This window comes from Microtus pennsylvanicus, chromosome 4 (genome assembly GCF_037038515.1).
Source record: "Microtus pennsylvanicus isolate mMicPen1 chromosome 4, mMicPen1.hap1, whole genome shotgun sequence".
Lineage (NCBI taxonomy): Eukaryota > Metazoa > Chordata > Mammalia > Rodentia > Cricetidae > Microtus > Microtus pennsylvanicus.
Genome location: NC_134582.1, coordinates 131,670,929 through 131,698,594, shown reverse-complemented (window position 1 = coordinate 131,698,594; position 27,666 = coordinate 131,670,929). Strand labels below are relative to the sequence as shown.

General features: G+C 42.2%; 1 protein-coding gene and 2 long non-coding RNA genes across 3 annotated transcripts; 1 reads left to right on the top strand and 2 right to left on the bottom strand.

The window, feature by feature from the left end:
* Positions 1-1,731: 1,731 nt before the first annotated feature.
* Vim (vimentin) lies at positions 1,732-9,973 on the bottom strand. Its single transcript, XM_075970527.1, has 9 exons — positions 9,310-9,973; positions 8,695-8,755; positions 5,673-5,768; positions 5,422-5,583; positions 4,954-5,079; positions 4,172-4,392; positions 3,707-3,750; positions 2,823-2,908; positions 1,732-2,082 (listed from the first exon to the last, which is right to left on the bottom strand). Exons 1-9 carry the CDS (start codon positions 9,870-9,872, stop codon positions 2,041-2,043), a joined length of 1,401 nt encoding a protein of 466 aa, XP_075826642.1. The 5' UTR covers positions 9,873-9,973; the 3' UTR covers positions 1,732-2,040.
* A 2,700-nt stretch (positions 9,974-12,673) lies between these two features.
* Positions 12,674-27,407, bottom strand: LOC142848453 (uncharacterized). Its single transcript, XR_012910418.1, has 3 exons — positions 27,302-27,407; positions 18,723-18,882; positions 12,674-14,346 (listed from the first exon to the last, which is right to left on the bottom strand). It is a non-coding gene; the product is annotated as an uncharacterized LOC142848453 (long non-coding RNA).
* On the top strand, positions 18,877-23,634 carry LOC142848452 (uncharacterized). Its single transcript, XR_012910417.1, has 3 exons — positions 18,877-19,328; positions 20,106-20,212; positions 21,505-23,634. It is a non-coding gene; the product is annotated as an uncharacterized LOC142848452 (long non-coding RNA).
* Positions 27,408-27,666: the final 259 nt, after the last annotated feature.

The following is a 27,666-nucleotide window of genomic DNA, read 5'->3' as shown; positions in this document are numbered from 1 at the left end:
GTTAATATGGTTTAACGTGTGACTCCCATACAATAATCCCACCTCCTCAGAAGAAAAAATAGAAACTTTATTAGACTCTTTTCTCCAAACATGAAGACTATTCACAGTATCTCTGTCTATTTACTAATCTTTTGACAAATTAATTACTAAGAAGCTCCATCTTGAATGATGAGTAAGTTGGCTGCAAGGGGAGAAAGTCTAGGTGATGTGTTGTAAAAAGTTTTGTCTGATATATCTTTATACGTACCTCAGTAGACACAAAAGTAGGAAGCTCTTATGAGATATATACTTACACATAAAAGCAAACCATCTTTTCTTCTGAGGAGGTGGGATTATTGTATGGGAGTCACGCGTTAAGTCATATTAACTCAAAGTGTGCATGGTAAACTTGAATTCTATTCCTTTACATCATCTTTTCCATTACTTTATAAAATAGTGTCTCATGTAGTTGATGCCGGACTTGAACTCAGGGTGTAGTAGAAGCTGTCCTTGAACTCCTGATCCTCCAGCCTCCACCTTCCAAGTGCTGGGATTGCAGGTGTGCACTCCCATCTGGCAGCTAATCTGTGTCTCACTAGAGGAGGGTGTGACTCTGTATCTCAGGCATTGCATGAAGTTTTAATTCACATACTGGGGTTTCTGCTGCTCGTGTGCAACACGTGCTAAAATATATCTTTACTTTTTTCATTTTAGGAGGCTTACTTGCCAATATTGAAATCCTACTTGAACCCAAATCCAGCTTAACTGATTTTTTAAGAGAGCTGTCGACATTTTTGCTCACATTAACTTATACAAGTGTTCTTCTATGTGCAGTAGGGTTGCATTTTGTTATGCCCTTCATATAGCCCAAACATAAAGAGCAGAAAGTGTCTTGAAGAAAACAAGCTTTCTTCACATCCTAAATTAGCAGCATAGAGTGCTGGTTGTCTCCCCTTGTGGTTGTGTGGCTGTGGAGGGGCCATAGCTACATGTCCTGTGTCACCATGACTGTCGGCTAGGAAGAGACCATACTGCAAAGTACAGCTTCTACTGAATGCCCCTCATTCTGACATACTATGGAGTCAACAGCTGTAAGTTGAGCCATCACAGACTGGGAGCCTTTTACCTAGCATCTGTTTTATTGTGTGCATGGCATATGTGTTCAGATATGTGTGTATGTATGTGAGTGCACATGTGTAGATGGGGACCAGAGGTCTCATACTCTACTTTTGGGAAGAGTCTCTCACTGAACCTGGAGCTCACAAATTGTCTTAATCGACTGTCTGCAAGCCCCAGGGATCCTTTGTCCACCCTCCCACCCCTACCTTCTGCAAGCATGCTGGAATTGGGTGCACACCATCATGTTCTGCTTTTTACATGGGTTCCAGGAGTCTAAACTCAGGTCCTCACAATTCTGCAGCAAGAATTTTATCAAATGAGCCATTTCCTGAGCACTATATAGTATCTATGAATCAATTTTAACTTATGTATGTGTGTGTGTACATGTGCACACATGTGTACATTCACTACAAACTGAACCCAGGGCCTGTGCACATGAGCACACCTTTACCACTAAGTCATACACCTATCCCAAAATTGAAGTGATCACTCTTTTAAAAGGCTAACTTGAAAACTGTATTGCAAGCATAAATAAATTGAGTTTATAACTTGAAAACTAAGTATGATTTCAGTAAATTAGCCAATAGGACTGAAGAGATTTGTTTAGGTATTATAAAATAACACATCAAAAGAGTATTTCTGAAGATTTATTGAAGCAGTAACAAGTTGGTCAGGTATTTACTGGGAAAAAAAGCAGTTTTAAGGATATTCAAAAATACTTTAAAAAGTATTCTAGCACAAGATTTCTTCGTAAACTAGATTGTGTTGTAAACCTCTAAATCTTTAGGGTGTCAGTTGTTAGAAACTGGGGCTGATTTCTATCTCCAATCTATCTTGCGCTCCTGGAAAACTGCAGCAAAGGCACTTGGAAGCTGTTTCCTGAAGATGCGAATTCCTGTCTTCTTGCTGGTGCTGCGCTGTGGCACGGAGTGCGTGAAGGTTTTACTCAAGGTCATCGTGATGCTGAGAGGTTTCATTGATCACCTGCTCAAAAAAGAAGTAAGTCAAGAAGTAAGTAAGACACAGCCCTAAAGAGACAGCATTTACTGAGCAGGCGGGGGACTATGCTGACTCTTTATAGCAGGGATTCTAGGGAGATGCATAGGCAAGATTTTCTCCTGCAAGTAATAGAATTATCCAGTGAAAGGTTCTGACACACAAAAGGATAGTTGAAAACTGCATTTAGGAAATTTGCTGTAGCAATCCTAAGCAGAAAGCTAAAAAGCAACAAAACATATTAAAATGTATTAAATAAAATGCTTTTTATATTTTCTTGCAAAGTTGAGCTTTCATAATTATATTTAATTGCAACCATTTCTTTCCTAGCATAAAGAGATAAAAAGACACTAATCGAGCATATGCAAGTCCTTGTACTATGTCACTGAGAGAGAAGTGTATGTCCAATGTCTAAGCATCCCTAATATTCACTGATGTCATTAGGTAAAGCCCTTTAATGCAGTTCGTCTAGAAAGTACCTTACAGATGTTTTACTCTCATTTCAAATTACAAACTTTAGAGTGCAGAAAGATTACTGCCACATCTAAGGACCAAACAATCAGGGCCTATTCTTCCAGTGGGCCTGGGGACCTCTCAAAGTAGCTGCCTGCATCTGGTGTATATGCTTGCTGACTAGAGGATCAATGCATATTTGAAATGGCCCTGTGTTTATAAATTATCCTTTTATTTTTTTTGTCTTTCTCATATTGTATCTAAAAGGTACCAACCTGTCCATCTCTGGTTTCAACCGTCTTAATCAGGAGGGTTCTTTTTGAGTGGGTGTCCACCAGAGGGAGAGACTCCAGATTAGTTTCTGAATTAAAAAAAAAAAGTAAAAATGAATATTTTTTTAAAAAATAGCCATTTTATCCAAAGCATTATGACTTTCTATTTGCAGTTGTTAAAAGTACTAACTGTACATAATTTTACAAAGCATTATCTGTTTGAATACATAGTACTTAAGGCCTCCTTCACTCAGACTAAGACAGTAGTTCACTGTCTAAACCATTAGGAGGGAGCAAATCTGGGATCTACAGTTAACTTAGTGTGGGTTTGAAAGTTAGGGGATTAGGCCAGGAGTATAGCTCAGTAGAAAAGCACCTGCCTAGCTCGAAGCCCTGGGTTTGATCTTCAACAGTAATGTAAACTATAATTTAAATGGGTCCTGTACTAAATGGTCAAGACTAAAAACATAGACATATAAATAACATTAAATGGCCTGAGCCATTATATGTATTTAGGAATACATAGCTATTCAAACATAGCTATATTTAGGAATACATAGCTAGCTAGCTAAATGGTAGGTAGATATGCATATATATGTGTATATGTATGTCTATACAATGGCAATTAAACAAAAAGAAGCCATGAACTTAAAAGACAGTTGTGTGTGTCAGGGGTGGTACATGGGAGGTTTAGAGGAAGGAAAGGGAAGGGGAAATGATGTAGTTATATCATAACCTCAAAAAAATTATAAAATAAAATGATATATGCATATATTTATAAAAGGGAAGTCATGGATATTTCATAGAATTTTCTCTGTTCAGTATCACTAAAAAGGGGATGCTGTGCTACCAAGTGATTGGTTTTAACCTTGAAATGACATGCTTACCTCTCAGGTTCAGGGAAGAAAAGTTTGGAAGAGGCAGAGAAATCCTGTAAAAAGAGAAGAAACATTTTTATTTTATTTTATTTTATTTTAGACAAAGCACTTTGACAAGACGAAACAAGTTTACACACTTCTTGCTTTCATCCTCTAGAAAATCTGTTGTTGTTAGAGATCTGATTCAGAAACATCTACCCATGGTTGGTCCCATCAGTACATTTAAAATACTGCAAGCATTTTCTTCACAGGGAATTATAGAGGGGAAGGTATTGACTTTGGCGTGGTAGTGAGTTCAAATCCTGGCTCTGTTATTGATGAGCTCTGACCACAACAAATTAGTCTCCTTGAACCTCAAGTTCCTTATCTCTAAAAAGTGTAGCTACCTTGAGGAAAAGGTCTCAGGGTTAACTGAGATGGACCTAGAGAGGCTTTAACGACTTAATTTCTCTGCAAGCAAGTCGGCTGCTCTACCTGCTCTCCTCGCCTTCCAGCAGCTTCCTGTAGGTGGCAATCTCAATGTCAAGCGCCATCTTAACATTGAGCAGGTCTTGGTATTCACGAAGGTGACGAGCCATCTCTTCCTTCATGTTCTGAATCTCATCCTGCAGGCGGCCAATAGTGTCCTGGTAGTTAGCAGCTTCAAGGGAGAAATTCTCTTCCATCTCACGCATCTGGCGTTCCAGGGATTCATTCTGCAGGAAGGAAGAAGGACTTCTGGTATGATTTCCCAACTCCAGCTGTCCCCAGAACATTTACAAACCACATACACTAGTCGTCTTAATGGAACCAGTGCCTGCTAGTTTCCAACAGAGAAGACAAGCCCGGAGTCCCACGTTTGTTTCGTTGAGATAAAATTTCTACGTGGACAAATTACGGAATACTTACAATACTCCTGCCTGGTCTCCAGAGTGCTGGGGTTACAGGAGTATACTCCTGTGCCCGACTCTAAAATATTTCTTATTACAGTCAATAATATATGTAAGCTAAGATTTTCAAGATACCCATTGAATAATTCTTAAAACTGTCTTTGTATATAATTGTGTGTGTATATATATGAGATTGTATATATTATATACGATATATTTATATAGTGTATTTATATATTGTATATATTATATACAATATATTTATATGTTGTATATATAGCCAAAATATAAAATTATCAGATATATTTAATTTGTCTATACTGTTAACCTAGTCAACAGAATGGTGCTGAGCTCATCGTCCTCTCCTTTTTGCTGCTGGGTACTCACCGTTCCTTTAAGGGCATCCACCTCGCAGGTGAGGGACTGCACCTGTCTGCGGTACTCATTGGACTCCTGCTTTGCCTGGCGCAGAGCATCGTTGTTCCGGTTGGCAGCCTCAGAGAGGTCAGCAAACTGTCAGGAAGAAATCAGAAATGGCGACTGCTCACTCCCAAGACTCTTCACCCTCCTAGGAGAGTCACCTTCGTCTGACTCAGTGTTTCCTAGGACATGTCTAAATGTCTGTTTGGAAAGTCGGGGAGAGAGGAGTGGCCACCGGTGCTGCTGTTGGCAGTGAGGTGTTCTTTGAAGCAGAGTGGAAGACAATGAGTGGGAAGCGTGTCTGCCATACTAAAGGAAGCATCGTGAGCAGCAGGAACATGAAAACAACAGAGCCAGCTTCTGGGGAAAATTTGGGGATTTGATGGACTTGGAGGCAGATGTTTGTGAGCAAGAGCACTCGGGCTCCTTCCATACCTTGGACTTGTACCATTCCTCTGCCTCCTGGAGGTTCTTGGCAGCCACACTTTCATACTGCTGGCGGACATCACGCAGGGCAGCCGTGAGGTCAGGCTTGGAAACATCCACATCAATCTGGACATGCTGTTCCTGAATCTGGGCCTGTAGCTCCTGGATCTCCTGAGGAAATAAGAGTCAGAAAGGGGTCAGATATGGACAACGTGGGTGCAACTTGGCCTTGCTCGATCGCTGAAAGTGACGTCACTTACTTCATCATGCAGTTTCTTCAAAAAGGCAATCTCCTCTTGCAAGGATTCCACTTTACGTTCAAGATCAAGACGTGCCAGAGAAGCATTGTCAACATCCTGTTTTAAAAAGAGAAAAGATGACGTGGGGGCACTAGAGTCTATTCTCTATTTTCTCTATTTATAGTAATGCTTTTTTCATTTTATGTTATGTATATGGGTGTTTTGTCTATGTGTATGTAAATACACCACGTGTGTAGTGCCCATTAAAGCCAGAAGAGGGCTTCGTGTCCCCTGGAACTGGAGTTAAGAGCAACTCAGTGGGTGCTGGGAATGGAACTTCAGGTCCCCTAGAAGAGTAGCGAGTGCCCTTTACCACTGACCCATCTCTACAGACCCTTATCTGTTTGTTTGTTTAGTCATTCATTTAAAAACCCATCTGCCTTACTATAGAAAAGGTGCTGAAAACTTCATGGTTCTTGATAAATTTATAAATTATTTAGTGTCACATTCCAATACACATTCTTAGCTATAAAAATGAATTGAAAGTCATTCTGTTGCAATGAAGATAACTAGTAGACAATTTAAAAATTAATACATATGTGTGCAAATGACATGGTATGGTGAACTCTACTGAGTCCACATTTCTATGTGTAAAATTTCATTATCAATTTTAAGCCTGAAAAATCAGTGTCACTGCACTTAAGTTTCTTCAAATTTTGTGATGATTGTATTTGATCTGATTCTACTACTCCATGTCTGCCTCAGCACATGTAATGTAAGAGTGCAAACTTCAAAAAGAAAAAAATTAAAGTGTGATGTGGGACAAGTGAGGAGATGGCGGGCTAGGTGTTAGCAAGCTGGTCTCTCAGAGGATCTGAGCTTGGGTTCCAGCACCCACATCTAGCAGCTCACAAAGGCTTTTAAAGCCAGCTCCAGAAGATCAGATGCCCTCTTCTGGTCTCGTGTTACCTGCACAAATGTGGTGCACACTCACACAAACATACGCACACAAACATCTCTCAAATACTGAGTTCAAAAGATTTAACATATATGCAGACTCTTTTTATTTCCCCTGTGTAAGCCTTCTGATGCTTATCTCTGGGATCCAGAGCAAGTTCTCAGTTATCTGGCATCCAGGTTCCCAGGCTAGACTCACATTAAGTAGCAATTCGTTGATCAAATTCAGGTCACCATGCATTTGCAGAGACAAGCTCATCAGGCAAGGATAAGAAGTGATTTAATCCTGATAGATATTGTTTTTGCCTTCTCTGAATTTTTTGAAATACCCCCTGTAGGGTATTTCTGTCTTTCTCAGCCATTATTGTTATGAATTCAGTGACGCTGCTGTTTTAGGATGCTAGGGCAAAACACAATTAGACTGTCTGCAGACTCCTTTACAGAGATCTTGCCGGGCGGTGGTGGCGCACTCGGGAGGCAGAGGCAGGAGCATATCTGTAAGTTCAAGGTCAACCTGGTCTACAAGAGCTAGTTCCAGGACAGGTTCCAAGGTTCCAAAGCTACAGAGAAACCCTGTCTCGAAAAACCAAAAAAAAGGGGGGGGGGAGAAAAGACTTTGCAATCTTGCTACTGATAGTTTGATAGTTTGCTTCCCTTGAAGGGAATGTCAGGATCCTTATGGTCCTTGTCTTGCAAACAATTGTATTTATAGCATAGTTTATAGCTTCACAGTTCTAAAATGTTGAGTTATGCTATCATCCTCAAAGAAAATGCAAATTAATAAAAATGAAATAAGAACTTGAGTAGTAGTAGCATTCATTTCTGCCTTCACTAAGTCCTCAAAAAGATATAAATGATGTTGGGACTAACCTTTTTTGAAAAAGTCCAATGAAATGTACCTTTTATTTAAGTGAATGAATAAGAAACCCAATGCTTTGCATAAAACATTCCTTGGGTGATGACCATGTACCCTCAATGACTAAAGTGAGCCACATATTCTTGTACTGCCGCTATGTATCCAAATATCTCTCACTTTCACAGTGCTATCCGAGAGCATGCGTCTGGAGAGCTTTGTAACTGATTCTAATGAGCGTTCCCAGGGACAAGACGGTACTGGCCGTCTTTCCGCTTTGGCACACTAAGGAGCCACCTAACTTTGAAACAAAAACAAACAAAAATCACTCCGTCATATAGAACTCCACTCTTCAGGCTAGGATTTATTTGTGGAAGGTGCCAATAAGTCTACAAGCCCATAAAGCGGGGCCTTTCCAAATGTAGAGGATTGTAGCTTTAGGAACTTTGTACACCAGCCACATACTACTTCACAAGCTCGGGCTGACTTAAGATAGGGGATGTTAGCAAAACTTGTGTCCAGTTGGAACTGTGGCTACATCATTACATATTCAATAAGAATGTAGCCTGTTGCAAAGCTGCTCCACGAACACAAAGGATCCTATTATTTCCGTCCAGAGCCACCGCATTTACCAGGACGGTCGGTATCTGCATTCCATAGCGAAGCCCATAGAAACTCTTAATACCCTGCAGCAGCAGGCACAGACGGGGCTTCCTTTCACCCGTGTTAGATTACAAAAATGGTTGTGCAAGGACACTTCGGCTAGCTTTCATGCAGTACCGAACTCCGAAGGAAGAAAGGGAACTTGGCTTAATTCCAGTTAAACTTTCTCATCCTCCGGAGTATTCTACATTTCAAACTTGAGGGTGCAACTGTGCTTTGTGTGACCTTGTGGAAGCTAGCCAACTCAACTTTCACAAACCACAATCTAATCAAACTGTAACCGTTCAAAATCAGAATGCCAATGTGTTTCAAAAAAAAATGTTTTGGGGGAAGAAAAATCTGGAAACGAAGCAAAAAAAAAAAAAAAACAACCAAGAACAAAAAAAACTTCATGTTGTAAGGGCTGGCCTAAACAATGGAGTTTTTCGATCTGTGGACTTTCTTCCACCAGGGCGCTTTACACGCAGTCGTGAAGTTTTGCATACGTTAAATCCTGGATGAAGTAACTTTTAGAACTGCCAGTGCATTGAGAGGGTGGGGCTGCTGTCTGCCAGTGAAATGTCTACAAACCTGTCTGAAGGACTGCAGGGTGCTCTCGGCTTCCTCTCTCTGGAGCATCTCCTCCTGCAATCTGAACCAGTAACACATTTAGTAGGGTGGAACAGGGAAATCGCCAGGGGAGGGGCGGCCACACCCAACCTCACCACCGCCAAGCCTCAAGGCCAGAGCAGCTGTGACACCTCCACCCACACCAGCGACAGCGACTTTGTTAAGCACGCAGCCCTCTGCAGGTGTTAGCTGGAGTTGGGGCACAGCCTGAAAAGACAATCACAGCGGCAGCATTTCCCTAGACCTGCAAGAGGAACCCCAGGCCCAGCATCCCAGTTGCCTCTGCCATCTCTTTGTCTCAGATCCTTCACACCCATCCTCCCCTCCTGTCTGGTAACTGAAAGCCCACCAGAAGAAGCTAGCAAACTTTTTTAAAGTCCAGGGGAAGAGCTCGAGTGGAGCTCGAAGGGAAATGTTCACTGCAAAGTTTAGGTTCAGGGCGGGGCCGCTTCCTCTGCTGCTATCCTGCAGACAACCACAGCCCCGCCACATCCCCAAGGGCGTGGCAGCCTTCTAACGGAGCCCAGGACTCCCCTCCCTCCCACAGCCCCACTACTCGCGTGGATCAGGCCTTACTTCTCTCGCAGCCTCATGATGTCCTCAGCCAGGTTGTCACGCTCCACCTCGACACGGGCCTTGTCATTGGTGAGCTGGTCCACCTGCCGGCGCAGCTCCCGCATCTCCTCCTCATACAGGTCGCCCAGGCGCGACTTGCCCTGGCCCTTGAGCTGCTCAAGCTCGGCCAGCAGAATTTTGTTCTGCTGCTCCAGGAAGCGCACTTTGTCGATGTAGTTGGCGAAGCGGTCATTCAGCTCCTGCAGTTCCACCTTCTCGTTGGTGCGAGTGTTCTTGAACTCGGTGTTGATGGCGTCTGCCAGCGAGAAGTCCACCGAGTCCTGCATCAGCCGCACGCCGGGCATGCTGCTCCGCAGGCGCACCGCAGAGGACCTGGTCACATAGGCGCCACCAGGGGATGAGGAATAGAGGCTGCGGCTGGTACTGGGGCGTAGCGAGCTGCCCAGGCTGTAGGTGCGGGTGGACGTGGTCACATAGCTCCGGTTGGAACTCGGTCGGCTCGAAGTGCCGGGGCCACCGAACATCCTGCGGTAGGAGGACGAGGACACGGACCTGGTGGACATGGTTTCGAGGGCGAAGGTGGACTCGGCTGCTGCGGCTGCAAGTGTGGAAGCGCTGTTGTCTCTGGGGTCCGAGCAAGAGTGGCAGAGGACCGGACCCCGCCAAGGGAGCTGCTTTTATAACACTGTTAGGAAAGAGGGTCCCCTCCCACTGCCATCCTAGCCGCTGGGCGCGCCAACCAATGGGGACCCGGAGAGAAGTGAGGAAGGCGGGAGGGGAAGAGGGGGGCAAGAGGGTGTCCCTCGAGTCTTCTTTCAGAGCTGTCGGGATCCCGTTACTTTTTTACAGGGCTAGGACTTTCAGGGGCTTTCCACATGATCACCCTAAACTCCGGGCTCCCTAGGTTCTAAGAAAGGAGGGATCGCGGGATGGATGGGGGGTGGGGGGAGGGTAACTCCGGAAAGTTGAGCAAAGTGGTCCCTGGCACTGCGCCAAAGGGGTGTGGGACTAGGCGCGCCGGTGGGAGGGGCGCGGTCGCAGAGCTGCGGTCTTCTGGGACTGGGTGGGTGGGGAGACCTGTGAGTGGAGGAGCAGGAAGAGCAAGCAAAGCTGTCCTGCAGATCAGAAGGCGGGGAGAGAGAAACAAAGAGAGCCTGAGATTGGGGCCACGTAGTGGAGAAGCCCTCAGCCTACCATGCCAGGCTCAAGGACAGACACTCGGATCCTTTGCAGAGGGCTGGCTTGTTTTGGGTGGTCATATCCCGGGATTTAACGGACTCAGTCCAACTCCAGAGGGCCAGGATCCACTGCCTCCTGACTAAAGCCCAGGGGACAGGGGTGGGGTCGCTGAGTCAATGGTGGTGACTCACGAATCCCTGAGGGTGAGATCGTCTAGCGGTTCAGGAAAAACCGTTAGTTGAGATTGACTCAAAAATCTGAAAGCGCCAAGCTCATTGTCCTAAGTTTCAAACCAACTCTGAGCGTAACCGCTCTTTTGATTGTTGTCATGGAGACACCAGAATGTGGTGAGTTCTCCTTAGGAAGAAACTTCTGAGAGCCACAGAACATATCCCACCCCCTCCCAGATCGCAAATGCACTCAGCAAGGCTTTTCTTGCTAAGTTCCCTCCAGCGTTCCCCTCCCTTCATTTCTTCCTGCATAAAACCACACCCTAACTTCTGGGTGAAAGAGGAAACTACGTTGGTAGTTTCAAAAAACAAGCTCAATGATCACGGCCTTTACTGAAAGTAGAATTCATTAAAAGATAACCCGAGCCAGACAAGAATTCGTTAGCTATAGTTAAAAACAAACAAAGAAAGAAAGAAAAAACAGAACAAAAATCCCGTCCAATTTGATGAATGAGTTCAAAAGAAAGGCAATTATGTAACTCAAGTGATGGCTGAAGAAAGAGATTTGTGTTGTTTTTAGGGCAGCCATGCAGATGGAGAAGATTCTAGAGACTGGTCTGGACAATGTCACAGATCCTTTTCTCCCCCACAAGAATTTGTAAAATATCACTTGAAATGGAGATGCAACTATCCACAGAACAAAAGGTCCAGACGCTGTTTAGATCCAGCGAAGGTCATCATTAAAAGGAAAACCAACTGTCCAGCTCAAGGCTATTGTTTCACTGTTAAAAACTAGAGAGGACCAAGGAGGGGTCTCCGTTCTCCAGGGGAGATAGAGCTTCCAGGAAAGGGAAGTCAGGCCCCTTGTGATTAAGCAGAAGAAAAAAAAAACAATCAATCCCAGTTGCTTTGGGGAGTACTCTGAGTGGGTATTTATGGAGTACTGAAAGAATTACAAAAGAGCTGGGGAAAGGGTCCAGTTGTGAACAGACGAGAAAAAGGCTTGGGTTATATATTTGCTTTTGTTTTTCTTTGAGGCAGAGAATAGCCACAGCTTACCTGGCAATTAAGAAAAAATGGCTTAGAGACGCTTGGAGTTCTGCTAGCTTCTTTGTATGAGGTTCTTTGAAGCAATAGTGTGTTTACCTCATCTCACTCAGTTCTGGGGATCGTCGCTGCCAGCAGGACCCTCTGGGGCCCAGTTCTCCCGCTGTGGCTTTCTTTTTTCTCTCTTTCAATGAGAGGCTGTGAGTCCTTCCCAGAGAGCATTCCTGGGGTTAGCCTGTGCCTCACGTTACCATCCTGTGCACTGAGAGCCTTTTATTCAAGCCACTGTTCAGCAAATGTCACCATTGTGAGTTTGCTTGGAATGGCTCAGGGTGAGAAAAGTGATTTCCCTGTGGGGCCGAGGGAGCACAGCCCTTCCTCCTACATGGCATGTTGATTCCCCAGGCAGTGCAGTGGCTTTGTCAGTGAACTCTAGCAGAATGAGTCACTGTGGAAAATGAGGACTGGATTCTGGTGTGGTGTGGCAGTGTGCCATGTGGGCACCCACAGCAAATTCCTCAGGTTGTGTGTGATGAGTTCTTCAGTAGGCCCTGGTCTCCTTCATCACCTGAAGGGTATCCTTTCTCTCTGGCCAGTTTCCCTTCTGTAGTCTCAGGAAGGTCTATGAATATCCTCCTTCTGCTGTTGATAAGTCTGCTGATATCTCTAGAATGGATGGAACTGTGTGCTTATTTACAAACATGCACTGTTCAATTTATTCTTCAATTTAGAAGTTTTTAGAAGGCAGAGAAGTGAACTGAAAACTACTACAATTCATTCATGGAGAAGTCATGAGACTTGGGAAAGAATTCGTTTCACTATACACTCATACACACACATGGGGAGGGGTCTCACACATCACTTTACCCAGCAGGTGATATTGGCAGAAGGTGGAAACCAGTATGTTGGGATAAATGACCTCACCATCACTCACTCTGTACTTACTTTTGAAAGTAAACAGTCTATGATAGCTTCCTCAGTTTTCATATTTATTTTTAATTGCTTTGAAAGTCTATCTCAAGTATTTTTAATTGCTTGACTTATGTGTGATGCAAGTTTGAATATAAATAAGTGAATGGTCATGTGAGCTGTAGGCCAGGCAAACACGATCACGTGTGAAGTACAAACAGTGATTTGGGAATTTGCAAGCTTTGGCCATGTCAGTTGAACCGGGTGACTTGAGTTGACGGACCAGCCAGCCGTGCGCACAGGAGCTTAGTGGCCTATGGAGGCTCTGAGAGAGCTGCCTACAGGAAGTCATGTCGAGAGGACTGCAGCTGGCAGAACCTGTGGGTGAACACTAGGAATGAGAGGGCAGGTAAAATGAGGCCTAATGACGCAAACCTGTAGTCCTACTACCCGAATGGTGGAGGCAGGAAGAGGAGGAGGTTAAGTCTTTTTTTTTCCTGCATAACTCTTTCAAGGACAGCCTAGGATGCCATGACACCCTCTTCTCCATCTAAACAAGCAAAATACTCACAGAGGCATAAATATCATATAGCATCCTATAAACATGCATAGCTTTTATGAATCAAAATTAAAATCAAAGAGGCTAAAAACAAGACAAAACCTAAGTCCCCATCATGTAGATAATAAGTAATACAAGAGTTTTCATTTTTATGCTTACTGGATGGGAGGTATTGTATGCACATTGAGCATCCATCAAGTTATACTGGACCCTCCTTTCAGCGGCTTTTCTGTTTGATTTCAAGGGGATAGTTATCATACTATCAACCAATTCAACTCATGAATAACATTTAGGCATTTGTTGTGTCCTAGAAATCAAATAGGCAGAGTAATTACTTACTATCTTGCTGGGTGCCAGACTCTTAGAGGGATTTGGCACAGGCATACAACAGGTGCTTTGTCTCTAAACACAGTCCATAACGGTTGGGATTTGTTTGCACCTATGCTCTAAACGCAAACTTTGCTTAGGAGTTAAACATTTTCACCTAAATGCTGCCCTGCTCCTTCGGTAGTCTGCTAAGCAACATTAGACCCAGCTCATCTCACGCCCTAAATCCACCATCCACATCAGTTTCCCGAGCTTCACTCTGTGGAGCACTTCAGTGAGGAAACAGGACTGGAGACTTTGTCGTTGCCATTTCTTTACTTTGACATCTCTTAGGTCCAACGGGGCAGGTGTCCCACTGATACCTGCAGCCACATGTCTCTCATCTTGCTGTCACCCAAGTTCAGGTGTTTGAGTCCTTCTGTATTTCCTTCCTGTGATACTACAGCTGGCTTCTGCTTCATCTAGATATTCAGCTTCTACCAGTGCATCTGTCTTGGGTCTTAATCCCTTTTCTTAAAGATTTTGTTTTTAAAATTCCAAGATGATCTAAAAAGGATTGATTACTCATCCCTTTGCTAGGATATGGATGCTATGAGATGAAAGCTCACATTCACTCTGTTCTTACTGCTCTATTTTTGGGGTTTGTTTGTTTTGTTGTTTTTGCTTTTGAAGACAGGATTTCAGATTTCTCTGTGCAGCAGTCTTAGCTGTCCTAGAACTAGCTTTGTAGACCAGGCTGGCCTCGAACTCATAGAGATTCACTTGCCTTTGAGATTAAGCATGTACACCACCACTGCCTGGCTCACTCTCCTGTTTTCAGTGGCTGGAGGAGAACATTTGTTGAGTCTGTGAATAAAAGGAGGGAGATTAACATTCAGTGACTTGTGCTATGTTCTTTCAGTGTGCTTATCACTTTCGATGTGATGGAACTCAAACTTTATGAGAAGTTGTGATCTATATATTTTATTAATTTATTCAAAATATACTTATTGAATATTTAGCCATTGCTAGACACGCTGCCACAAACTGGAGAAGCGTGTGGTCCATATCCTTTTGCAGCATTATATGGAGTCTGTGTGGGTATGTGCATGGTACAACAGAGACAATACTCAAAGGAAAAAATCCTAAAAAGCTGTAATAAAGACCATGATGCCCACAAATTAAAAAATTATTTGTATTTGCTTTCTCCACTGTATCCCATGCTTCTTAGTAGAGTGAGGTAAGTCGGAAACTTTTCCTACCTTTAGGGAGGAGTTAAGAAGCCAGAAGAAATCTGGGGCTTCTGAGGAATACCAAGAAGCTCAGAGTTATTGGATTGTGAGGCAGAGGTAGAGGGAAGGGAACTGGAAGCTAACACGGGGCCATGCGTTGGAAGAACAAATGCCAGGGAGAGGAGTTGGTAATTGATGCAGTGGGCAGTGGAATTCCTTGTGGTTTCTGAGGAGAAAGACATGCTTGTTGCTGCATCTTAGGGGGTTTCTGTGGCATGCTGTTGAGGATGAATTGGGCAGACTTCTTAAGAGCTGTTTGTAGTAGATCAAAGAAACTGAAGCGAAGGCAAGGCTTAGAGACTAGATAGAGGCAGAGAAAGATAGAAGCAAACGCACCTCTGGGTTTTCCGGACAGGGTAATGAAGAGAATGAGTATATTCTAGCAGAACAATTTAGGCAGGAAATTAATTTGAAGGAAATAATTATTCATTAAGGTCTGTCATCAAGAAGAGCATTCGCTACTCTATCAATGTAGATTAAAATCTCATAAAGGTGAAGCAGAGCTATTTTAATGCTACATTATTTCTTACCCACTCACAAGAATAGTTCATGCTAGTTGTCTTTTACTTCCCCTCTTCGGCTTTTGGTGTGTTTGGTTTCCATAGCTACAATGATAAAATCATGGGTGTCTTTGGTATCTCCACACTTCTTAGAAGAATAGAGAACAAAGAAACTCCAAGATCCCCCTCTAGAGATGTCTTTCAACTTTGGGAAAGAAAAGCAGATAGCTATCCATAGAATTATCTATAAAGTCCAACTTCTTAATCATCTTGTTACAATCTACAGAAGAGGAAAGAAGGTGGAACATGGGTAGAAGGAATGAAACTGTTAGTTGACATGCAGAAGGGAAACCTAGTGTAGAAACCAAAACAGTCCCAGCGAATGTTACTTGGGGAAGCACAGCTAGCTTCTGTGAATTTGTCCACTTATTGAAGGGGATAAAAGAAGAGATAGAAAAGAAAGAAGATTGGGGATCAAAATCTCTGCCATCCCAGTTATAAAATCGAGATGCCATTTAAAAAAGCCCTAAATGAAATTGTTGTAATATGGATACTTATTGAGACCATTTTAACAAAACTGTTACATATTTGTTCAATGGCTTATAATGTTGTTTCATCACTTTTTAAAGATTAGGGAAGGGCTGGAAGTTAGTATCTCCAAGGTCAAGTGGCCTTGACTGCAAGGAAGAGCTGGTACAGGTTTCATCCCCCCTCAAAAAAAAAAGCCGCCCCCGAGAAGATAACAGGCAGCCTAGAGACCTGGTTTGCTTGCTTCTCCTGCAACCACAAGATGTCTTGTGATGTAAAATTGGACTGTGCTCGCAACACTGGCGTCATCTTCTGTACGGATGCCTAGAGGAGTTCAGACACCCATCATGTGTCTGTCAGAACCAGCAATTGGACAGATGCCTGCAAGACAGCCCATCAGTAGCAATATCAAGGACCTGTCCCTCAGCAGACCCTCATCTGGGTACCAGTTCAGAGACATTCCAGGGCTTCCGGATGTGGGTCTGGGACTGTGACAGCCCTCTCTCTGAGGGTATGGGATGACTGTGAGTGGGTCCCGGCTGTGGTAGTCTTCTCTGTGTGTTCATGAAGTAGGTGTGTGTGTGTGTGTGTGAATGCAAATATGGCTGTAATGGTGGCCCTGGTTGCTCATAGATGGGGTGGAAGTGAGGAGAGCCATGCTGCCCTGAGTAGCCTCAAACTTCAGGACCTTATGCCTTAAATGACTCTTCAAGTTGCTCCCTTCTTCTGCCCCCAGCATTTAGGTTCCTGGTTCCTCTGGTGACAGTTTCCTGACATCCCTGGCAAGGAATAGCTGTGGGACCTGCACTCTCCTCAGCGGCAGAGCACCTTGGCTTTAGGGAACTGGACTTCCTGGTCTCCCCCACCTCCTTGTGCTTGTGGTCTGGGAGTCAAGGCTACTGATTGCCCTGGTGGCTTGGTTGGGCTTTGTCGAGGAGTCCATTTTCATCTTCATTTCCATTTGTAGAAAAGATAGGGGCTGGATTGGGGACAACTGTCACTCACAAGCCTGTAAATAAAGCAGTCAGTATGGGGAAAAATGGGTGTGTGTGGGGGGGGGGAAGTCATGCTAATCTTAGAAATTTTGCCAATTACCTTGGCATCCTGGGAAATTGCTAATTTGTGGAGGTCATGTAGTTCCCAAGTGGTGAAAGGTTACTATTATTATTATTCCTGGAAATGTAAGAAATCAGGTAATAATAAAATGGAATTGTTTTGTAGTACAGTTTCTTGTATGGAGCTGAAAGTATTCTTGTTATTTTTCCTTACTTTTGGTCGTTCCATACAAACATGCCCTGTTTTGGGGTTATATTAACACCCCCATTGCCCTCTGCTACAACCTCTTTTTTTTCCTCTGAACCCCTTCTAATTCTAACCCCAGTGACTATGACATGAAAGAAAATTAAACCCTCCCCTCCAGTAACAACTAGCAGTCCCCTGTTCCTTAGAAAGAGATGGGCCTTCATGGGCACCTCCTCTGTCCACGATGAAATGGTGAAGGGACCGAGCTTATGCAGGTAACCATGGCTGCCTAATGTTCATGACTGCAGTAGCCATGTCACGTGTGAGCGATAGCATCTCATGGCGTTCTTCTCCATTGTCCCACTGTTAATTCTTTCTACTTCCTCTTCTGGGACGCTCCCTGAGCTTTAGGGAACACAGATGTCCCATTTGGGGGCTATGCCTTGACAGCTGTTGAATTTCAGCACTTTGTCTGTATGTGAGTTCTGCATTAACTGTCATTCTTTGTAAAAGGGACTTTTTCTGCTCTAGATTCAGAGGGACACTAGCCTATGGCTATAAGTACAAATACTTAGAAGACAACTTGTCAATACTTTTAGGGATACAACAGTAGTACTCCCACCTCCTTCAGCCAATGAGATCTCAGCCTTTCGGCCAGGCCTATAATACGAGGTGTGTCCTTCCTTCCTATGGAACAGCCGCACAAAGCTGTTGGTTGTCCACCGAGCAGCAGTGCCGCCATCGCACCAGTCCGCACGCTTTGCTTGCTGTGTCTGTGCTCTTGCCCTGTAAAGTGGTGCTGGTGAGCTTCCTCCCTAACTGCCTTCAGGTCACCTTTTTGGCAGGGTGAATGCTACTCAGCAGGGAGGCAATGGTTCTGGAGTCCTTAGGGCATTCTTAGCATAGTGTCTATCTCTTTGCATTCCCCCGCCACCCTGCTCCCCTCTGATGAAGCAACAGGACTTATTTTAATTCAGAAACTGCTGTGGCTTTAGTGAGTCATCCCAGAATTATGGACATCTTAGGGATTTTCTGTGTACATCTCATTTTCTACTATTGATAGTGATGTCACTTGATTCCTGCATACAATTAAATGAATAAAAACGTTAGCCCATGTTTGTTAATAGAAATGAAATAAATGGGACAAAGTTTGCACTCGTATTGCTTCCACAAGCAAGGACACGCCTGTTGTTTACCCACTCTCTAATAGTGTGAATGGAGGGGGAAAGTTTATATTTTTAACATTTTAGTCCTTTGGGCTATTAATATTGCACAAGCCAAGAATAATGCAAGAGTTGCATGAAATGAGAGGAAGCTCAAGGAGTCCAAGGACAGTCAGGAGTTTTCAAGGCCAAACCAAAGCGTTCCTGATAAAACATGTAGGCTTGCTATCCAGTTTTCAATTTTTTCTCATTCATCTTGCTGCTTTTACATACCAGATTTTCCCCCAAAGAATGTTTATAAACATTTGCTTCATTTAAAAAATAGAGCATGCTTAAGGTATTGGGCATGTGGGCGGGACAGAAGCAGCAGGATAAAGGTGTAAATAACGGGAAAAGCACACATGCACATATTAAAACACCGGTGAAATCCTAAAGCAATAACGGCATGATTACTCACAGATTGTGTTGTTCTGAGAGAACCAGAAACCGTACCCTGCTGATGTGTTTTGAATACTTACATGTTCCAGGGTCCCTGACGGCTGCTAAAGACAGAAAAACGTTCTTAGATACCGTGTCTTCTACTTCCCCCATTTCTATGAAATAATTGGTCTCTAAGGCTTGCATAATGATGTGGTCACATTGAGATCCAAGTGAATTTCCTCAGAAAGTCAGAAGACCCTGGGGAAGCAACATTGACTTTTACTCTCCAAATCCATGGAAATGTAAACTTTACTGTTTTGTTCTCCCTTGCAAACTACAGTGTGAGTCTTAGTTGCTGGGTTACTTGCTCAAACACAGGCTCCAGACTGCAGCCAGGGAAGTGCAGTTAGCAATTAAGCGAAGGAAATGACTAGTGGCTTTGAAAGCCAACATACTGTCCCGTTCTTCACGTAGCGAAGCATCTCTGTTACCCAGACAACTTTTGTCACTAAGGAAGTATTTGTGACTCATCCTCACACAGAGTGACTTATTTAAAAATCTGAGCATTCACTAACCTTACCATTATGACTCTCTTTTCTTTACTTTGGGCTAAGGCAGAAAAAAAACCACATCTGGATGGCTTATTACTCACTGGCTGACCTATATGTTACAATGCAGTAAGCTCATGGTGATCGGAATAAAAGGTCAGTGGTTCTTGCAATATGTGAATGTGTTAATGTTGTTGCTGGAAACTTATTTCCTAGCAAGAAATAAGATAATATTTCTCATCAATTATTTTGTACTGAATGCAATAAGCTATTTAAAATTGTAGTCATACTTATGATAATTAGAATGTACAATTGTTTTATAGCATAGCATAAAGTGCCTTAATTTCTTCCACAGAAATGAAAAATGAAATTAAAAATCTCTCCTGGGAGGTGTCTAGAGGTGATAATTACACAAAGAAATGCAAAGGATAATACTTTGTCAGACTCTCCAGAATTTAATCTACCTACTTGATCTCATAGATGTTACTTATTGACCATTGAGAAATTTTTTTCTGTGAAAAACAGTAAGGAAGTTGTAGAAAAGTATTTATTTAGTTGAATGGATCTTCAGTAATATATCTGGATTCTTAAAAGGAAAGAAAAAAATCTTACCATTGGCAGCTACAGCACGCAAAAGCCAAGAATATGAGCTGCCTTTTGAGCTCCCTTCAAGATCTTCTGGCTTGGGCTTAGGCTTTGCTGGGAGCATGTGGTACCAAACTGCACGGTGGCTGTGGGGGGATGACTCATCTGATCATTGTTACCTATTAGAACTGACTTCAGGAACCAAGCTGTAAGATGCCGAAATCTCAACAGCATCATTCTAGCATGCATCATGGTGCTCTCCCTGTAACTCTCCTGCTTCTAATTTGGTGGCTGGAAAAGCTTGAAAGAGGCAATGCGTCATGCTAAACATTTCTCTTTTTCTTCCAGATAGATGCTTCCAATGGGAAGCCAAGTCATGTGGTTGATACATGCCTGAGTCTTGCCATCTGAAGCATTTTCTGGAGGGAAGCTATGAAAAGAACCCTTTGGAGGAGGTACTAGTGCAGTGTTTCTCAAGGAGTGGTACCCCGACAGTCAACATCAGCACCTCCTGACAATTTGTTAGAAACAGTCCCCATCCCAAACCTGGGTGGGGCAGTGCTCTGTGTTTTCAGAAGAATCAGTGTGATTCTGAGAACCTTGATCGCAGTGAATCATTGGTATTTGTGGGCATAGAGAGGATGAATCATGCAGTGGTTGGAGGCTGAGGGAAATTGGTCAGGTTTTGCTTATGAATTGGGGGAGGAAATGATAAAAAGCAGGCTTTGGGTGGGTGGCACAGTGCTTGTCTGCAACCCCAGCACTTGAGAGGTAAAGGCAGAAAAACCAGGAGTTCAAAGCCCGCCTCCGCTACATAGTAGATTCCAAGTCAGCCTGGAATTAGATACGCACTTCTGTGTGTGTGTTTCATGAATTATTAGCTTAGGGTGTGGGTATCCATGTGTGTATGCACATGTGTGGAGGCCGGAGACTGTCCTCAGTGTGCCTCATTGACTCTCACCTTATGCTCTTTGAGACAGATTCTTTCACTGACCATGGAATCTGCTGATGCAGCTAGACAGGGTAGCCAGCAAGTGCCAACAATCTTTCAGTCTTAGGCCTCTCAGTTCCAACACTGGGATTTCAGGAAAACACAGCTCTACCTAACATTTTATGCTGCTTTTAGGTATCTGAACTCAGGTCTTCAGGCTTGCTAGGCAAGCAGCTAATTTCCCGTCTTGCAAGGCAAGCAGTTAATGGATTGTGCCATTTCCTCAATCCCAAAGCCCTGTCTCAAAAATATAAAGTGTATTTTTTAAAGGCATTAATACTATGAATTCAAAATAGTAAATAAGTAATAAAAGTCTGACCTTTAATTTGTTGACTGGCTGCTTGTGTATGACTTGCAGAGGGGCAACCAAGATGAGTAGGTTAATACATCATATACTATGACACGGTTCTGAAGTTCTAGAATAATTGTTCTATTAAGAAAAAGCACTCCACCAGGTCCTGGTGGTGCACACCTTTGATCCCAGCATTTTGGAGGTGGAGGTAGGTGGATCTCTGTGAGTTTGAGGTCAGCCTGGTCTACAGAGCACTCTTCAGGACAGCCAGGACTACACAGAGAAATCCTGTCTAAAAATAAGTAAGCAAGTAAATAAATAAATAAAACTCCCCCAAAACCAAACCAAAAACCCAACCCGAAAAGACATTCCTTTCCATATTAGGACAGAAATTTAACTCAGCTTTATAAAATCCTATACTATTCTTATATTCTGCTGACTTTGCCAACTCCATCTGTCTACAGACGCCAGTTTCTACATCTGAAGACCATATGCATGGCCACTCTCCATGACTTATCTCATTGGAATGAGACAACGGATCTGGTGTGTGTGAGAGACACTGTGAAGTATTGTAGGTAACAAGAAATGAAAACCATAAAGATCAAGAAGATTTAAATAAACTCTGATGTTGAGGGAGTTTCTAGAAATTGACACAGAAAATTACCTGCTTTTTAAAAAATTCCCCTGTGGTCAGGGAAATATATGACTTATTCCTGGAAATAAAATATGTCTTTAGAATTTTGTTTAACCATGTATTACTTAATCTTGTAACTGTAACTTTATGAACATTCAATTTTCATTTTACATTAGTAAAAAATTGCATTAGTGAAAGTTATTTACAGAATCATTGTGAAAATAAAGTTAGATAACCACGAGAAGGCAGTTTTGAAAACACAGACATTACCGTTTTTAGATATTATCCTTGGGATCTGAGTTATTTGCTGTGTGGGTTGAAGAAGGTTCATGAATGTTGACATAATGACATCATCCAGGAGCTGGGACTAAGGATGCTCATCAGCAGATTTTATGATTACAAAGATTATCTGTGCTTACTTATGAACTAACTCAGCTTCAGGGGAATGCTTCAGTTTTCTTATGAAGTGAGGGAGATCCAAATTTGTTTCATTAAAGAAAGTGAGTCTAAAACTGGTATTGTTTCTATTGGTAAGTATGTCATCTGTTCTTTCAGGGAGAGAAGGGGACTTGAAATGAATTTCAAATAAAAACAGCAGACAAACGAATAGCGCTAAAAAGGGACATATATATATATATGTTACACATGAGAAGGGAAGACGAGGTCACATGAAACTATATGGTTAAGAAAATAGGGTTTTCATAAGGAAACAGGATGGCCGAGATGTGGGAAGGACAGAGAGGGAGAGCAAGGAAAGAGATGTCTTGATTGAGGGAGTCATAATGGGGCTAGTGTGAAACCTGGCACTAGGGAAATCCTCAGAAATCCACAAGGATGACCCCAGCTAAGACCCTAAACAATAGTGGAGAGGGTACCTGAACTGGCTTCCTGTGTAATCAGATTGATGACTACCTTAATTGTCATCATAGAGCCTTCATCCAGCAACTGATGGAAGCAGATGCAGAGATCTGCCGCTAAGCACTGGGTTGAGCTTCCTTAGTCCACTCAGAGAGGAAGCAAAGGGGTCAAGACCATGACGAGGGGCAGGAGGGAAATACCCACAGAAAACAGCTGGCCTGAGCTTATAAGAACTCACTGATTTTAAACTGACAGCTGGGAAAGCTGCATAGGCCCAAATTAGGCCCTCTGAATGTGGGTGACAATTGTGTGGCTTGGGCTGTCTGTGGAGTCACTGGCAGTGGGGTCAGAATTTATCCCTAGTGCTTGATCTGGCTTTTGGGAGTCCATTGCCTATGGAGAGATACCTTGCTCTGCCTAGATATAGGGAAAAGGGCCTTGGTCCTGCCTCAGTGTAATGAGTCAGGTGTTGTTGACTCCCATGGAAGCCATAGGGGGAGGGTGGAAGGTAGGGGGAGCAGGAAGAGGAGACATGGAGAGAGAACTGGGATTGGTATGTAAAATTAGAAAAGAATGTTTTAATAAACAAACAAACAAATAAAAAGAGTATAGGGTTCTCAAAAAGTATTGTAAACAAATATGGAAGAGAAAACTAGATATTTATAGAAAAGTCTGTTTCATTTAATCACTTTGCAATAATTATGTGTGAAAATCAGTTTGTTAAACAAGGAGAAGGAGAACATGGATATAAAGTCTGCTCATTTTCCCAAAGGACCTTCTATGTTGAAGCAGCAAAGAAGCAGATAGCAATATTTGTCTTAGAAAATAGAATACCTTGTACATCGTAAAACATATCAAGCCTAAGTGGAAAAAATGATGAAGTGGGGATTGTTTTTAATATGTGAATAACCATGTGACAAAGACGAAAATAAAATGTGATGATTGGGTAGGAAATACATATTATTCAAGCAGGGAAAGGACAAATATTACAAGTAATTGACAAAATAAAAGAATTTCATGTGGATGATCAATGAATAAGCATCCCTGATACCAATAAAAGCAAGGAGAACAAAACATGACTTGTCATCTTTTAGCATGAAAAAGAACACATTTGTTTAAAAAGATATGGAAGACAACAGGTTCCTGGCAGTGCTGGTAGGAACTGGGGTTCTTCCCTTTCTGGAAATCAGTCTGGTTACAAGTTTAGGAAATCTTTTTTTTTTTTAACATAAGTCTCCCCAGAAGTATCTGATGAGACTAACAGAAAGCTTAGAATGTTAATAGTCAGGAGAGTGCATTTATACTGATTTATGTACAGAGAAACTTTCTTAAGTATTGAGTACTAAGAAAATAGGAACATATATTTTTGTTTTTATGAACCATTAAAACAAGGTGAAAAAAACACACTGAGAATATGTGAAATTCATGCTCATGAAAGAGCAAGGCACAATTGAGGTTTACAGAAGATGTTTTATTATTTATATACTGCTATTTCTTTTATCCTTCGCAACAGGCAGTAAATATAACACGTAAAAGCTGGTGTGTCTAATGAAGTGCAGCTCCAATAATGATAAAATGTGAAAAGGCTGAGACTGTGTGTGTGTGTGTGTGTATGTGTGTGTATTATGCACAGGATTCTGATTTGGGTAAAAGATAATTAGGGCAAATTAAGGAGAAACACGATAATGTCAGCCATAGCTTCTCACATCTCCTTTTCTCTTCATATATGTTTCCCTATGTTCTAAACGACGTGCAGTGGAGTGAGTGCTTTATCACTAACTAAATGGAGAGAGATTGGGCAAATGAGAGACTCTGGAATTCAGATTGAGCTTCCTCCATTCTGGGCATTTCCAGTGTGTGTTCACAAGCCCCTTTAGGAGACTTTCTAAAAATCTGGATATAGTTAATGATAGTAAGTATTTGCATTTTCAACACCTTTACCTTTGCAAGGATGTGTGGGCATTGTTCTTTCTGTGGCTCTCTCCCCACCCTCTTCTAGGATTCCTTTTCAACTGAAGGGAGTGCAGAAAGCTGTGCCCTGCAGATTCCTGACATTCCTTCCCAACCAGAGTCATCTTGAGCTGCTAGTGTGAAATTCTTCCTCAAAACACACTCTACGCCTCCTCCTTTGTTATAGGGTGGCAGTCATATTTTTTCATAGCTACCCTCATATCACTTTCCTTCTTTAAAACTTGGTCAACCTGGTGAACATCAATTCATGTGACACTGATCAAATCACATTTTCTTTTTTTATTCCTTTTTCTTTTCTTGCAGTGCTGTGGATCAAACCCAGGGTCTTGCATAGGTCACCAAAGCACTGTACCACTAACCTCACCAACCATGATTCTTTTCCATTTTTTATATGTCTTTACTATTGTTACCACCATCACTGTTACTGCTGCTCTTCCCTTTTGAGACAGTCTCATAGCTTAGGCTGGCTTGAATCACGCTATGTAGCCTATGCGTCATGGCCATCTACCTGCCTGAGCTGGCAGAGTGCTGGGACTACAGGTTTGCACTGCCACACTAACACTCAGCATTTTCTCTTTCTAAAAATCACATAGTTTAAAAAGTTAAATAAGACTAATATTGACTAATAAACATTTTAATTATCTCTACTTTTTTTTTTCCAAGGCAGGGTTTCTCTATGTAGTTTTGGAGCCTGTCCTGAAGACTGGCCTTGAACTCACAGGGATCTGCCTGTCTCTGACTCCTGAGTGCTGGGATTAAAGACCTGTGCCCCCACCACCTGGCCTTCTCTACCCTTCCTGAAGCAGATTAGTCAATATTGTCTGACTTAATGTCAGCTTATTAATAGAACATTCTTCTGCCATCTATAGAAATGTAGCTAATTTTAGCCACTCAGTCCAAAGTCCCTCTGGGGAAGTTAGGTATTTTAACTTAGAAGCGACTACCTTAGATGGAATGGAGAACTCAGAATCAGTTTGCAGGAAAAAGTTGAAATGAGGGTTGATGGTCTCTGAAAAGCAGTTTCGAGGAAAAGCTGTGTTTGTTTTTGACCCACATAGGTTACTTGAAATGATAGAGATATCATTTTTAATAATTAAAACAAATGTAAGATTTTCTTATATAGAGTAGATGGATGTAATCTATTGCAATGTAATGTAAGGAAGGGCTATTGTATTTTAATTGTTTTACATAATTGTTGGAACATATGCAAATGATGTCAAATAATATTGCTATGTATCTAAACTAATACCTAAAAAGCAAGGGTAAAATAGACAAATCTTGGGTTGTAGTTTATCAATTTTGATGATGGAGTCATTAAAACTGAAGATAAAGAAAATGAAGAATAGATTTTATGGAGTCTATGTGCATATGTTTCTCTTCACACACATTGCTAGGTCTGCTTGTATGTTGGAAATCTTTAGTAGGTTCTAAATGCTCAGGTGAATTTACAAGAGCAAAGAGGTAACAACTCTTGGTACCATTAAGTTTTGTTTTCTATAGTTCCAACATTTGTCATATTGGAAGAATAAAGCACAAGAATAGGACACAAGTAACTCACAGATTGACCTCTTGGTAACATACTCAATAGGACAGAGTGTGTGTGTATGTGTGTGTGTGTGTGTGTTGTAGTATTATTAGGAAGGAATGGGCTAACTCATGTTATGGCAAAGTCGTTTAGAAAATACAAAGAAGGTTCAGCAGGTAAAGGAGCTTGCTTCAATCTCAGAAGAAGCCCACATAATGGAAAGAGAGAATCAACTCTTGCTGATTGTCATTTTGTTGCCACACGTGTGGGTGTTCACACGCATACACTCATACATGTCCACATTTGCACACACACACATAAATAAATATGTATAAATAAAATTAAAACTATGAAAAAGATGCTGCTGCGTCATGAGGTTGACTTCCAGCTTCTCCCAAGGCTGTGGCATCAGGCATGATTCACAAGCCTTCAGAGTCTCCACAGCTTTATCTGTACCACTCAGGTTGGAATAAATCAGTGTTTTACAATCAATGTCCCATGAAGTCATGTAGAGGTGGCCACAAGATGGACGCGGTAGAAAAGGTTATCAGGTATTGTTCTCAGTCTGCTAGCATTAGTACTTCAACAGCGGGGTGTGTGTTGCGTGTGTGCGTGTGTGTGCATTTAGTTTCTGTGTGTCTATGTACTTATGTGTGCGTTTGTGTGCCTGTCTGTGTATGTGCTTGTGTATGTGTGTGTCTGTGTACATGTGTCTGTGTACTTGTGCATCTGTGTGCATGTGTGCCTCATGTATACATTTATCTCTCTGTGTATATTTGTTTCTGTGTGTGCATGTGTATGCATGTGTGTATTTCCATGTGTGCCCCTGTTCTGTTTCACCATATCTCTCTACAATGATTCTGAATAAAAATTCTTTAGAAGAAGTGTTCTCTCTCTAAAACGTAGTGTGAAAAATAGTTGTTTTTTTTTTTCACAATAATTGTTAAGGTTCCATTTAGCTCAAACTTTCTGTGAGCCCATGGAAAAGGTTTTAAAGTCAGATCCCATTATTTTTTCTAAAACACAACCCTTAAAATTTGCACAAAACATTTTTCAACTAGGGATTTTAGAAATTTCAAAGAACAAAATCAGTATTATAACCTATAACTGAGGCAAGCAATCAGGCTCATGGCTTCTACATTTTCAGAGACTGTAAGTTTCCTTTGTAATCTACCTCTTTAAAATGTATTGTTTTTCTCCTTGTGGGAAGCAGGAGATGGGAATGCTCACAGCTGTAAGTTGTAGAATATACTTTCAACAGGAAATTACTTACCTTTAAAGTCACCAGGAAGTTCATTTTCCATCTGGTCTTTTTCTCTTGAGAGTTTATCCTGTCCCAGGAACACATTTCCTTTCCTGTTTCTTTTCCTAGGTGACAATCTATCAACAAGGCAACTGGACACTGGAAATGAGATGAAATGTTTGGCTGAAAAATTTGCTTTTGAATACCTTCTTTCCCGTAGTTTTTGAGATTCCCTATTTTAAAATAATGTTTAGTTTCCTTTCTGTTTTGTGAAAATACTGACTAGATGTGACTGAGGGGAGGAGAGGATACAATGTGCTTACAGTTCTGGGTCACAGTCAACCATTGAAGAAATCAGGGGAGAAACTTGAGCAGAAGCTGGAAGTGGAAACTAT